The sequence below is a fragment of the Prionailurus bengalensis genome, chromosome A2, assembly GCF_016509475.1.
Source record: "Prionailurus bengalensis isolate Pbe53 chromosome A2, Fcat_Pben_1.1_paternal_pri, whole genome shotgun sequence".
Classification (NCBI taxonomy): Eukaryota; Metazoa; Chordata; class Mammalia; order Carnivora; family Felidae; genus Prionailurus; species Prionailurus bengalensis.
The window spans coordinates 156,596,962-156,607,592 of NC_057348.1; the positions used below are offsets into that span (position 1 = coordinate 156,596,962).

At 42.8% G+C, this 10,631-nt stretch overlaps 1 protein-coding gene across 1 annotated transcript; it reads left to right on the forward strand.

The window, feature by feature from the left end:
* The first annotated feature begins 1,819 nt into the window (after nt 1–1,819).
* On the forward strand, nt 1,820–9,805 carry LOC122488456 (prolactin induced protein). Its single transcript, XM_043589790.1, has 4 exons — nt 1,820–1,956; nt 4,208–4,316; nt 8,912–9,026; nt 9,581–9,805. The coding sequence occupies exons 1-4, from the start codon at nt 1,862–1,864 to the stop codon at nt 9,703–9,705; spliced, it is 444 nt and encodes a 147-aa protein (XP_043445725.1). The 5' UTR covers nt 1,820–1,861; the 3' UTR covers nt 9,706–9,805.
* Nucleotides 9,806–10,631: the final 826 nt, after the last annotated feature.

Consider the following 10,631-nt stretch of genomic DNA (forward strand, 5'->3'; position numbering starts at 1 on the left):
TATGAGCTTCTTGAATTGTTTACAATCTGATTTTATCAATCTCTATTTGTTTTTTGAAACCTACTGGACCTGTTCATTACTTAGAGGACACGACAATTTCAGCTTCATTTTTCTCCCACTGGGAGCCGTCTGCTAGATCAGTTTCCTGAACAACAGCATGGAGAAGAAGATGATATTATTCTCAAGCTTTTATCATAAATAACATTCTAAACACTTCCCTGCATACCATCTATAGAACTGCAACAATTACTTACATTCTGTCTTCCCTCAGAAAACTTGGTCTTTCCAGATATATTAAACCCCATGAATACTGACACCTCTTTGTCAACTGGGGAGACACATGGATTTTTGCTGGTGGACTTGCTTCATTCCTAAAACCAAGTTAAAACCAAGGTTTGCCTGATACTGTTCATCTCCATCCAGATCTTTGATGCAATGTGGGTAGCCATTGAAGAAACTATGTTACAGCAATTTATTGGCTTATTGGCCCCCAAATCATATCAGTTTCTAGAATAAATATCTATTGCTGATTTAGTCAAAATTACTTAACCAATATCTGCATACATTTACATCAAGCTAAAATACCCTGGAGTCCTATAATTTTGGACATACATGATGGAGTGAAAGATAAAATGTGGTCATTCCTACTAACCCTTAAGGCAGCTTCACCATGTTCCATTATTCTGTGGATATCATTTTCCATGATATCCTTGACCAACATGTGACCATCACTTTAAAAAATAATGATTTTTAAACTAATATATACTTAAATATCATCATGAAGTGCCTCTCCAAATTATGTTCAATAGGCAATAATCTGTCTTATACCCCGGGATTTTACCACCTAGTGAAGTGACAGCAAAGAATGTTGAAGCCCAGCAAAAATGACATTAAGAATTCAGTACAAAAACAAACAAACAAAAAAACAAAACAAAAAAAAAAAAGGATTCAGTACAACTTGCCTAGATGCCATATCTTCTCTACTCCACATTTGTCCTTCCCATCTGAAATGCCTGCTATATTGTGGGTTTAGAACCTGATTTCACCCCAAAGTTTCAAATACACTTGCAACCAATATGGGTTCCAACCCTTTCAACATTTATTGTCCTTTCCCAAACGCCAGCTGTATTAGGATTCTCAAATAGAACCAATAGAGTGTGTGTGTGTGTGTGTGTGTGTGTGTGTGTGTGTGCGCGTGTGTGTGTGTGTTAGAGTCTCTGAAATTAAGGACTCAACAATCACACACATCTTCATGTCACCCAGTTATATGGCCTTAATTCCCCATCATCCAGAGCACCCACCTCTAGTTTTCTCCTCTCTTATGATTGGTGGTAACCCCCTAGGAGAATCCTAATCACCCTAGCAGCCCTACAAAATTTTTTGAAGAACATCTCCTCTTGAACTTACCATAAGGGGATAGCAAAAGTTTCCTACAGCTGTGATCTGAAACCTGCTACCCACAGCTGGGCTCTCTGCCTCTAGAGACTAGGGGAGCAGACTGTAGCTAAAGCTACATACAGCAGGCATATGATTATGAGGGAAAAGAAAACATTTGCATAAGAGGGAAGAGCTTTTGAGGTCTTTTGAGGTCCTGGACACTCTGTGAAATTCTGACATACCAAGTAAACGAGGAAGGATAATCTCTTTTCTCAGACACTAACACTATAGACGAATGTTGACTTTTTCCATAGGAAAACAAACTTCAGCTCAACAAGGAAAGATCATGAGTGGGAAGGGTATTTGGGTAGTTGACCACAGGGATCCGCTTGGCAGCTCTCTCACTTGCTTGATCTGCATATAAGGAGTATGCTGGGCACCTGGGACTGTGTTCTCTAAGACGTCACATTCTGTCTCCTCCACCATGCACTTTCTCCAGCTCCTGTTCAGAGCCAGCTCTGCTGCCCTGCTCCTGGTTCTCTGTCTGCAGCTGGGGACCAACAAAGCTCAGGAAAACACGAGAGCCAAGCCTTTCTCTTCCTCACAAAAATCCTTTCAGGGAAGGATCTTATCTTAGCCTGAAAATCTCTATATCCTTTCCTGAAAACTTTTCAACTTTCCAGAACTCTGCTCCCAGAGACTCTCCTAAACCCCATTTCAAGTTCCACTTCTCTCCTCTTAGGAAGTCTCATAAACTATACTCATATTTCCACTAGGTTCTTCTAGGTTGTCCATGGAAATAAGTCTCCCAGTGTGCATATAGGCTATAAGTAACAATCAGTCTTGCTCTATGGCTCTGATCCACATCCTGTCCATAGTCTACACCTTTGTCAGATTTCTGGTCAGTAAACTTTACATTCTCACACCTCCTAGAACAGCAGGTTCAGCAAGTCTGTGAGTTCTAGCGATAGCTTTAAGCAATTTTGGTAGGACTCACTAAAGGATCAGAGGCTCTGATCACTGATCCTTGACCCCATGGTCCAAGGTTGAGCCAGCCAAGCAGCTTAGACATTCTTCCTATTCTGAAGCTCAAAGACAAAAGCAAGTACACACTCACCCACCACCTACACTAGGACCTGGGAACACAGGCTCAGAAGCCAAATCATTGAGGGTACATATTTGAAGGAAGCAGGAAAATTGGGGGAAATGAAGTAGGAAATGGAGCCAGGGTCTGGGAGAAGCAGGGACACTCAGCAAATCTAGGGGGTTTTCTCATCAAGAACAGGGTTTTGAATGCTGGGTTTTGGGATTGTGATTCTGATGGTATCCTCTGTGGCACAACCAGATGTCCTGTCCTGGAGTAAAACATTCAGAGTTTTGACAAGTTGGTAGAATGGAGCCCAATGTCCTAAGAAATTTTGAATGGGGACAGGTTCAGACACAGATATCACCCCATGTAGCCCTTAGGGGGCAGCAAGTTGGTGAAATAAGCTGTACTAATTAGGGTGATCAGAATCCCCATCTGCCCAGAAATTTCTCAGTGTTAGCACTAAAAAGCTGTCATCCCAGGAAGCTCCTCACTCCTGGGCAAGCTGATCTGATCACTCACTCTAGCTAAGCTGGTCATCTTACCACTCCTAAATTCATTTACAAATGAGAGGAATTTTGGAGGAATTTTGGAATTCCTGTACACTGAGCACTAGAGCAACTGGCACAAGAAATGCAATATCTCCAAAATCTGAGATGCTTTACCCTAGGAAAATGGGACTGTGAAGCATTGTAGCCAAAACCGTAAATTCCCTCCTGTCCCACCAATACCAAGGAGTTCAGCCAGGAGTTTCTGGGAGAAAGAAAGTAACTCTCCTAGTCTTGAACCCAGGTCTCCCTGATGAAGAAATCCTTGACTTCTCTCTGCTACCATTTCTTTTCCCATCAGATTGTGATATGTGGCTTAAAAGTAGGGTGGCATCTAAAGGCCTCAAACATGGCCATATGTCCAAATTCTCTGCAGTGCTAAAGAAATACAAATACCTAGGCCCCACCAGGAATCAAAGAAGGATGATCTCAAGGATGACTCTAAAAATTCCTCCAGTGCATTGAGATGTTTTTGGTTTAACACGATTCTGTTGACATGGAATTTTCTAGTAATGATGACTAGAGCCTCCCCCACCCCACATTAGTGGACAGTCAACAGAACCTGAAGGATTTTATTAAGAAATGACATGTAATATTATACTTTTATTCCTTTTTTTTAAATTCATTTTTTTGTCAGTGGAAAGAAAGACAATGCTCAATTTTAACGTTTTATTTTTTTTATTTTTTGGGGGGGACAGAGAGAGACAGAGCATGAACGGGGGAGGGGCAGAGAGAGAGGGAGACACAGAATCGGAAACAGGCTCCAGGCTCTGAGCCATCAGCCCAGAGCCTGACGCGGGGCTCGAACTCACAGACCAAGAGATCGTGACCTGGCTGAAGTCGGACGCTTAACCGACTGCGCCACCCAGGCGCCCCTACAATGCTCAATTTTAAATAAAGCATCAAAGCTGCTATATTAAACAAAACAAAGTCTTGTAGAAAACAACCAAAGCAAACAAGGATCAAAAATTTCCAGGGGTTCTTCATTATTGCACTATATGCTAAGTAACTTGGATGTAAATTAAAAAATAAAAATTAAAAAAAGTCCAGGGGTTCTGATGCTCAGCAATTGATTCAGCTCTCATTATCCCCTTTGCTTTACACCTTCCCTGTTGCTTACGCTCTGCTCATTGTGTGCTCCTCTCGTGCACGGGACAGATCTCTGATCTCTACCCTCCTTCCCTGTTCCCCAAAGCGGTCGAAAAGTGATGAAAATGGAGGTACAGATGCCCCGCAGAGTAAACGCAAGTGAAGAAATCACTGTGAAGCTGAATGTTAAAACAGAATTGCGAGAATGTATGGTGGTAAGTAGAGGCCTGGGGTAGGGGGTGAACTCAAGACAAATCTGACTCCTTAGTTATGAATACAATTAGATTAATCTCTCACTTTAATATCATGCATTATACTTAATAATATGATGAACTGCAATCCTCATGCTCCCAATTCTCATATATACTTGATCCTCAGAACAATCATCAGACCTCGGGGCAGATTACTATTCTCATTTTACAGATAAAGGAATCCGATCCTGAGGTGTAGGAAGGAAGAGAAGGAAAGAAGGAATGGGTAGTGAAGAAAAACACAGCTAAGAGGGAGAAGAGAGGAAAAGCTTATGAGCTGGGAGAGAAGTGGTAAGAGTTCCTCCAAGGTCCGGAAGATGATTGTTTGGGAGGAGAGGTGGGGATAGGGGGTTCTCACAAGGAAAACTGCAACCCCATCCAGTGCATTGAGGCAGGTGGGCAGAAGAGATATGTTGCACAGAACACAAGGGATAAGATTTGCAACTTGGCAGTGAACTCTGAGCAAAGGCTGCGTTGACCCCCCCTCCCTCTGCCCTTTTGCTCTATCGTCAGAAGTTCACTCCTGTTCCAGCCTCCTCTCCCCAACAAGGAGCCCACGCTGTCTTCTCCCCTTTCTCCAATTCGCAGTTGTGGGAGGGAGGTCCAATCCCTTTATTACATCAGAGGTTTTCAAATGGAAATGAGCATAAGTCTCACCTGTGCCTTATCACCAGCTGCTCTGGGCCACAAGGAGAAGGGACCCGTGCAGGTTTCGGGCTTTTCCCCAGGGAAGAGTGTGTCCTTCTCTTCCCTGCCAGCAGTCTCCTCTCGTGTTGTCCCCCACACGCAATCTGCCCCTTGTTAGCTACCTCTGTTCTATGGCCAAAACCCAGGAGTTTCTCCCCTGCCTCCTTCTAGAAGTACACTCTCTCAGGCAGCACATGCATGAGTTTCCTAACTCAAATTAGATTTAAGTACAATGATTAAAAAGAAAACAGAATTGGAAGCATGAGAATTGTTATTCCTTAAAATATATTCTAGAAATGGCCCCATATCTGTAAGAGAAAGATTTCTGATCACTGAGCAAAGAACAACATGGCTGCTTTGTCAAATTTGTCTGTTCACAGTCCAAGAATGTGAATACTGCATGTTAGCTGGGGGTGGGAGGGAGGCCACATCATAATTTCTCAATTCTGTGTTTTATTTATCATAACGACTGACGACAAAAAGAATGAGAATGTGTGCATAAAGGTCTTGTGATAATGGTAGTTCCTGGTAATGATAGATAATGAAAGTCTGTTTCCACCCCTGAAAAAGTGATAGGTGTAAAAAAATGTGCTTAATCAACAAAATCACACGTGAAATAATTTTGTGCTACTGTGATTCATAGGACTATGTTTTAAGAACAATGCTAATACATACAGAGAAAGACAGATACCATATGTTTTCACTCTTATGTGGATCCTGAGAAACTTAACAGAAGACCATGGGGGAGGGGAAGGGGGAAAAACGTTACAGAGAGGGAAGGAGACAAACATTAAGAGACTCTTAAAAACTGAGAATAAACTGAGGGGTGGGGGGAGGGGAAAGTGGGTGATGGGCATTGAGGAGGGCACCTGTTGGGATGAGCATTGGGTGTTGGATGGAAACCAATTTGACAATAAATTTCATATTAAAAAAATAATAAGTAAAAGAAGAAAAGAACAATTTTTTAAAATAATTTTTTAATGTTTATTCATTTTTCAGACAGAGAGAGAGTGCAAGTAGGGGAAGGACAGAGAGAGAGGGAGACCCAGAATCCAAAGCAGGCTCCAGGCTCTGGGCTGTCACCACAGAGCCTGACACAGGGCTCGAACTCAGGAACCAAGAGATCATGACCTGAGCCAAAGTCGGATGCTCAACCAACTGAGCCACCTAGGCGCCCAGGCAATCTTTTTAAAACCTACCCAAGTACAAGGAATCTCATAGAATACATTGCAAATTAGAAAGAATTTTGTTAGTTCTGGTCAACCAATTTTTATTTGTAGCTTCCAATATAAAAAAATGTCTGGCTACAGAAACATCTTCAGATTTTTTTTAATTTAGGAAAATATAATTTTTATGTGTGAAGATTCTAATACCTAATCTTCATTTTCTAACAATTATCATGTTTTGCAAGTAAATTTTTGATCAAGTGAGGTATTAGGATCACAAATTTAAAATTAAAATAGATTATACCCTCAATCATGAATATAAAGATTGTATAATCTTTTAAGGTTGAAGAGAACTTGTAGCAAACCACAGTGCTTTGCTTAAACATTTGTGGTATGGAAGTGCCTGGGTGGCTCAGTCAGTTAAGCATCGGACTTCAGCTCAGGTCATGATCTCATGGTTCATGGGTTTGAGCCTCACGTGGAGCTCTGTGCTGACAGCTCAGAGCCTGGAGTCTGCTTCGGATTCTGTCTCCCTCTCTGCCCCTCCCCACTCACACTGCCTCGCTCTCTCTCTCTGTCTCTCTCTCTCTGTCTCTCTCTCTCTGTGTCTCTCTCTCTCTCTGTCTCTCTCTCTCTGTCTTTCTCTCTCTCAAAAACTGAATAAACATAAAAAAAATTAAACATTTGTGGTATGGACCATTTTGTTGATCTCTTGAAGTCTAGGGAATGTTTATGAGGAAATTACTTTTAAATGTGTGAATAGGGGCACTTGGTTTGGCTCAGTCAGTTGAGCATCTGATTCTATTTTTTTTTTTCAACGTTTATTTATTTTTGGGACAGAGAGAGACAGAGCATGAACGGGGGAGGGGCAGAGAGAGAGGGAGACACAGAATCAGAAACAGGCTCCAGGCTCTGAGCCATCAGCCCAGAGCCCGACGCGGGGCTCGAACTCACAGACAGCGAGATCGTGACCTGGCTGAAGTCGGACGCTTAACCGACTGCGCCACCCAGGCGCCCCAAGCATCTGATTCTAGACATTAGCTCAGGTTGCAGTCCTGGGGTCGTGGAATTGAGCCCTGCATGGGGCTCCATGCTGAGTGTGGAGCCTGCTTGGGATTATTTCTCTCTCTCCTCTTGCCCCTCTCCCTGGCTGGTGCGCTTGCTCTCTTTCTCTCTCTCTCTCTCTCTCTCTCTCTCTCTCAAAAAAAATAATAAATAAATAAATGTGTAAATAAAATGCATTGGACTACACAGGAAAACTACCATATTGAAAAACAAATGATAATGATTATTAAAAATAAACTTTTGATACGGTACTGTTTACATTACTTTATTGACATATTAGCTAAAAAGGCAATACATTTAAAATATAGACAAGTTAAAATTTATCTTATAAAGATGATCTACATAACGGTTCTTGTTGCTCAGCCTGAATAAGTGGCTCCAACTGTACATTGGTTTTGACAAGTGAATTCCAGTGGCCTCTGACTTTTTGTTTTGAATGTTCAAGTGTTGAAAATTCTGACTCATTGGGATAAACTGTTGTAAATGTCATAAGAGATAAACCCCCAGCAAGAGTTTGTTTCTTGAAAGAAATGCCAGGATCTCCAAAATATTCTGAGTAAAATTCCAATGGGGAGAAATCTTGAGCTCACCATTTAGAGCTGACAAGCTATTTAGTGCACAGTTTCCAGTTACCTGGGCAAGCTTCAGGAGATGGGCAGATGGCCCCAGCCATGACCATGCAACCCCGTGATATAATGTCCCTGTGTTCAAGGTAGTGATGCATTCAGATAATAGTTTGAGATATATAAACCTGTAAAATGGTATGAACACATCTGTTTCCCTTCGTGATAAAATCACACACACTGCAAATGCCACTGAGGATCATTGATGACATAGTGGGAGGGAAATGTTCAATTTCAGTGAGAGGTTAATAAAATAAAGATACAATTTCTTTCCATCTGAGTTCACAGACTCAGTGAATTCTATCCACAGACCCCCCTGGGTCCATGGACTCCAGGGTAACACCCCTTGCTGAACACTAACCAAACAAAAGCTTCCTGACGCTGCTGAAACTTACATATCAAGTTGCAAAGCCCTCTCAAGTTAAAAAAGGAAAAAGGAAATTTACCTTCAAGATTTCATCTGTTTATCTAACAGCCAAGTCTGGTAGGTGACTGTTTTCCTCTCACAACTGAGGAAAGAGAGACTGAGAGATGTCACTCCAATCATCAAAGATCACAGAGTTGGGAGGAGCATAGTTCCAGGAGCAAGGTCCGGTTTTGGCCTCCACACCCAAGATCCAAGCTGTGGTAGCAGGCCATTCCTGAAAGCCTTAGCCAGGAAACCACAGCAAGCCTGCTCCTCAGATGAAGGCTGCCTCAGAATGAGTTCTCCTTGCCCTGTCAATTCACTTACCTCTTCCCTTCGGAGCCCAGACCCATAGCACTAAAGCAGGACATGTTGCCAGAAAACCTTCTGACCTAGGCTTTAGCTCCTGAAAATGATAAACAAAAGAGGACTCCCCAGTGCTTCTGGTCTACATCTGTCCCTGCTCTTTGTGCATGAAAGATGTTCTCCTCCTCCTCCTCCTCCTCCTCTTCTGCCTCCTCCTTCTCCTCTTTCATGCTCTCTTGTCTTTCTTTCCCTTTCCCACTCCCCAGACTAACACTGGGTCCTCTCTGCCCACTTCTTCCTCCCCAGATTACATCTTACCTCAGAAGCAACATTACAATCGAAGGTCCTTTTAGCTATCGTTTCACTGCCTGCCTTTGTGAGAATGCTCCAAGAAATTTCTACTGGGACTTTCACATCAATGGTAAGTATAGGGTGGGGCACCTGGGTGGCTCAGTCGGTTGAGTGTCCGACTCGGGCTCAGGTCACGATCTCACTGTTTGTGGGTTCAAGCCCCGCATCGGGCTCTGTGCTGACAGCTCAGAGCCTGGACCCTGCTTTGGATTCTGTGTCTCCCTCTCTCTCTGTTCCTCCCCTACTCATGCTCTGTCTCTCTCTCAAAAATAAATAAACATTAAAAATTTTTTAAAAATAGTAAGCATAGGGGTCATCCAAGTGAAGAACTATCTACTAGGGTAGGGAAACCATAAAGAGAAATGTTACTCCAGATATGAAACAGAATGTCAGGGCAGAAGGGTGGAGGGAAAGGAGGGAAGGAAAAGGGAGAGTGGATGGGGACTATGCCCAGGTCTGAAAGGTGAGGGGTTGTATGAGAAAAGCTAACAAGGGAGATATATTTGCAGATGACTGGGGGGAAACTGGGTCCCAGTAGAGAGGTTCCTGAAACTAGTAAAAAAAAGCCAGAAAACTCGGGGTTACAGTGTTATCAGAAAAGATCTTTGTCCTTGTCTCTTTCAGAAACTGCAAAAATAGTAGCAGTGGCCCACGTTACTGAACAACTAGATATCTGCCCCAACAATGAGGCAGTGATGCCCTTGGAACCACAATATATATATACCATTGGGACCATAACCGTAGGCTGATCTTGGTGGAAGCCCTTGTCTGCCCCCGAGGATGGTTCCTCTACAGAGAGTGGGCGGGAGTATCTGTTGTGGTCTGTAAAATAAACTTCTCATAAGCTTCTCTGTGTTCTGTGTTTTCCCTTCCAAATCTGTCCCAGAGGAGCCTCGGAGCACCCAGAATATCTGGAACTTTGTTCTTTCAAAGAACTCTTACTGAAGAGAGTTTATGGTTTCTCATTGTCCATTGGTATGAAGAGGGAGAGATGAAGAAATAGAGACGGGTCACAGAATCTGAAATTCCCTGGGCTCCCAAATATGATGCCCCTTCCCTGAACCCATACCCTGTGCTTCCTTACTGTAGGGAAAAACTCAGAAAGCCAGGGAATGCCAAATGTTCGTGGGAAATGAGGGTCAATGGGGCCATTAGGCACAGCTGGTTAACATAGTACCAGGGTAAAAATGTGAATGTGTATGAATGCCTGCCCAGCCAGACAAACATAAACTGCTCTTAATCTTTTCTTTCTCATTGATTTTTACTGATGGAAAAAAAAAAGGGGGGGGGGGCATTTATCATATCAATAGCCACAGAGCAAGTGTCAGAGACTATGCTCATCTATTCTTGTAAAGATACCACATCTGACAAAGCAGCCATAAAGGAATTTTTTGTTTGTCTGTTAGACGATTCCAGGGTCCCACCCTCCCAATAGCACATTCCTTCCTGTTTTACCAAAGGGTATGTCTTCAGATCCAGGAGGCATGAAGAGCCCCCAACAAAATCACCCCGATAAGGTCCACACAAAGACACATAGTAATTAAAATGACCAAAGTAGTGATAAACAGAGAAGTTTAAAAGCAGTAAGAAAAAAGAAAAACAGTTACGTACAAGATAAACCCCATCAGGCAACCAGCTGAGCTTTCAGCACTCCTCAGGCAAGAAGGGAGTGGCA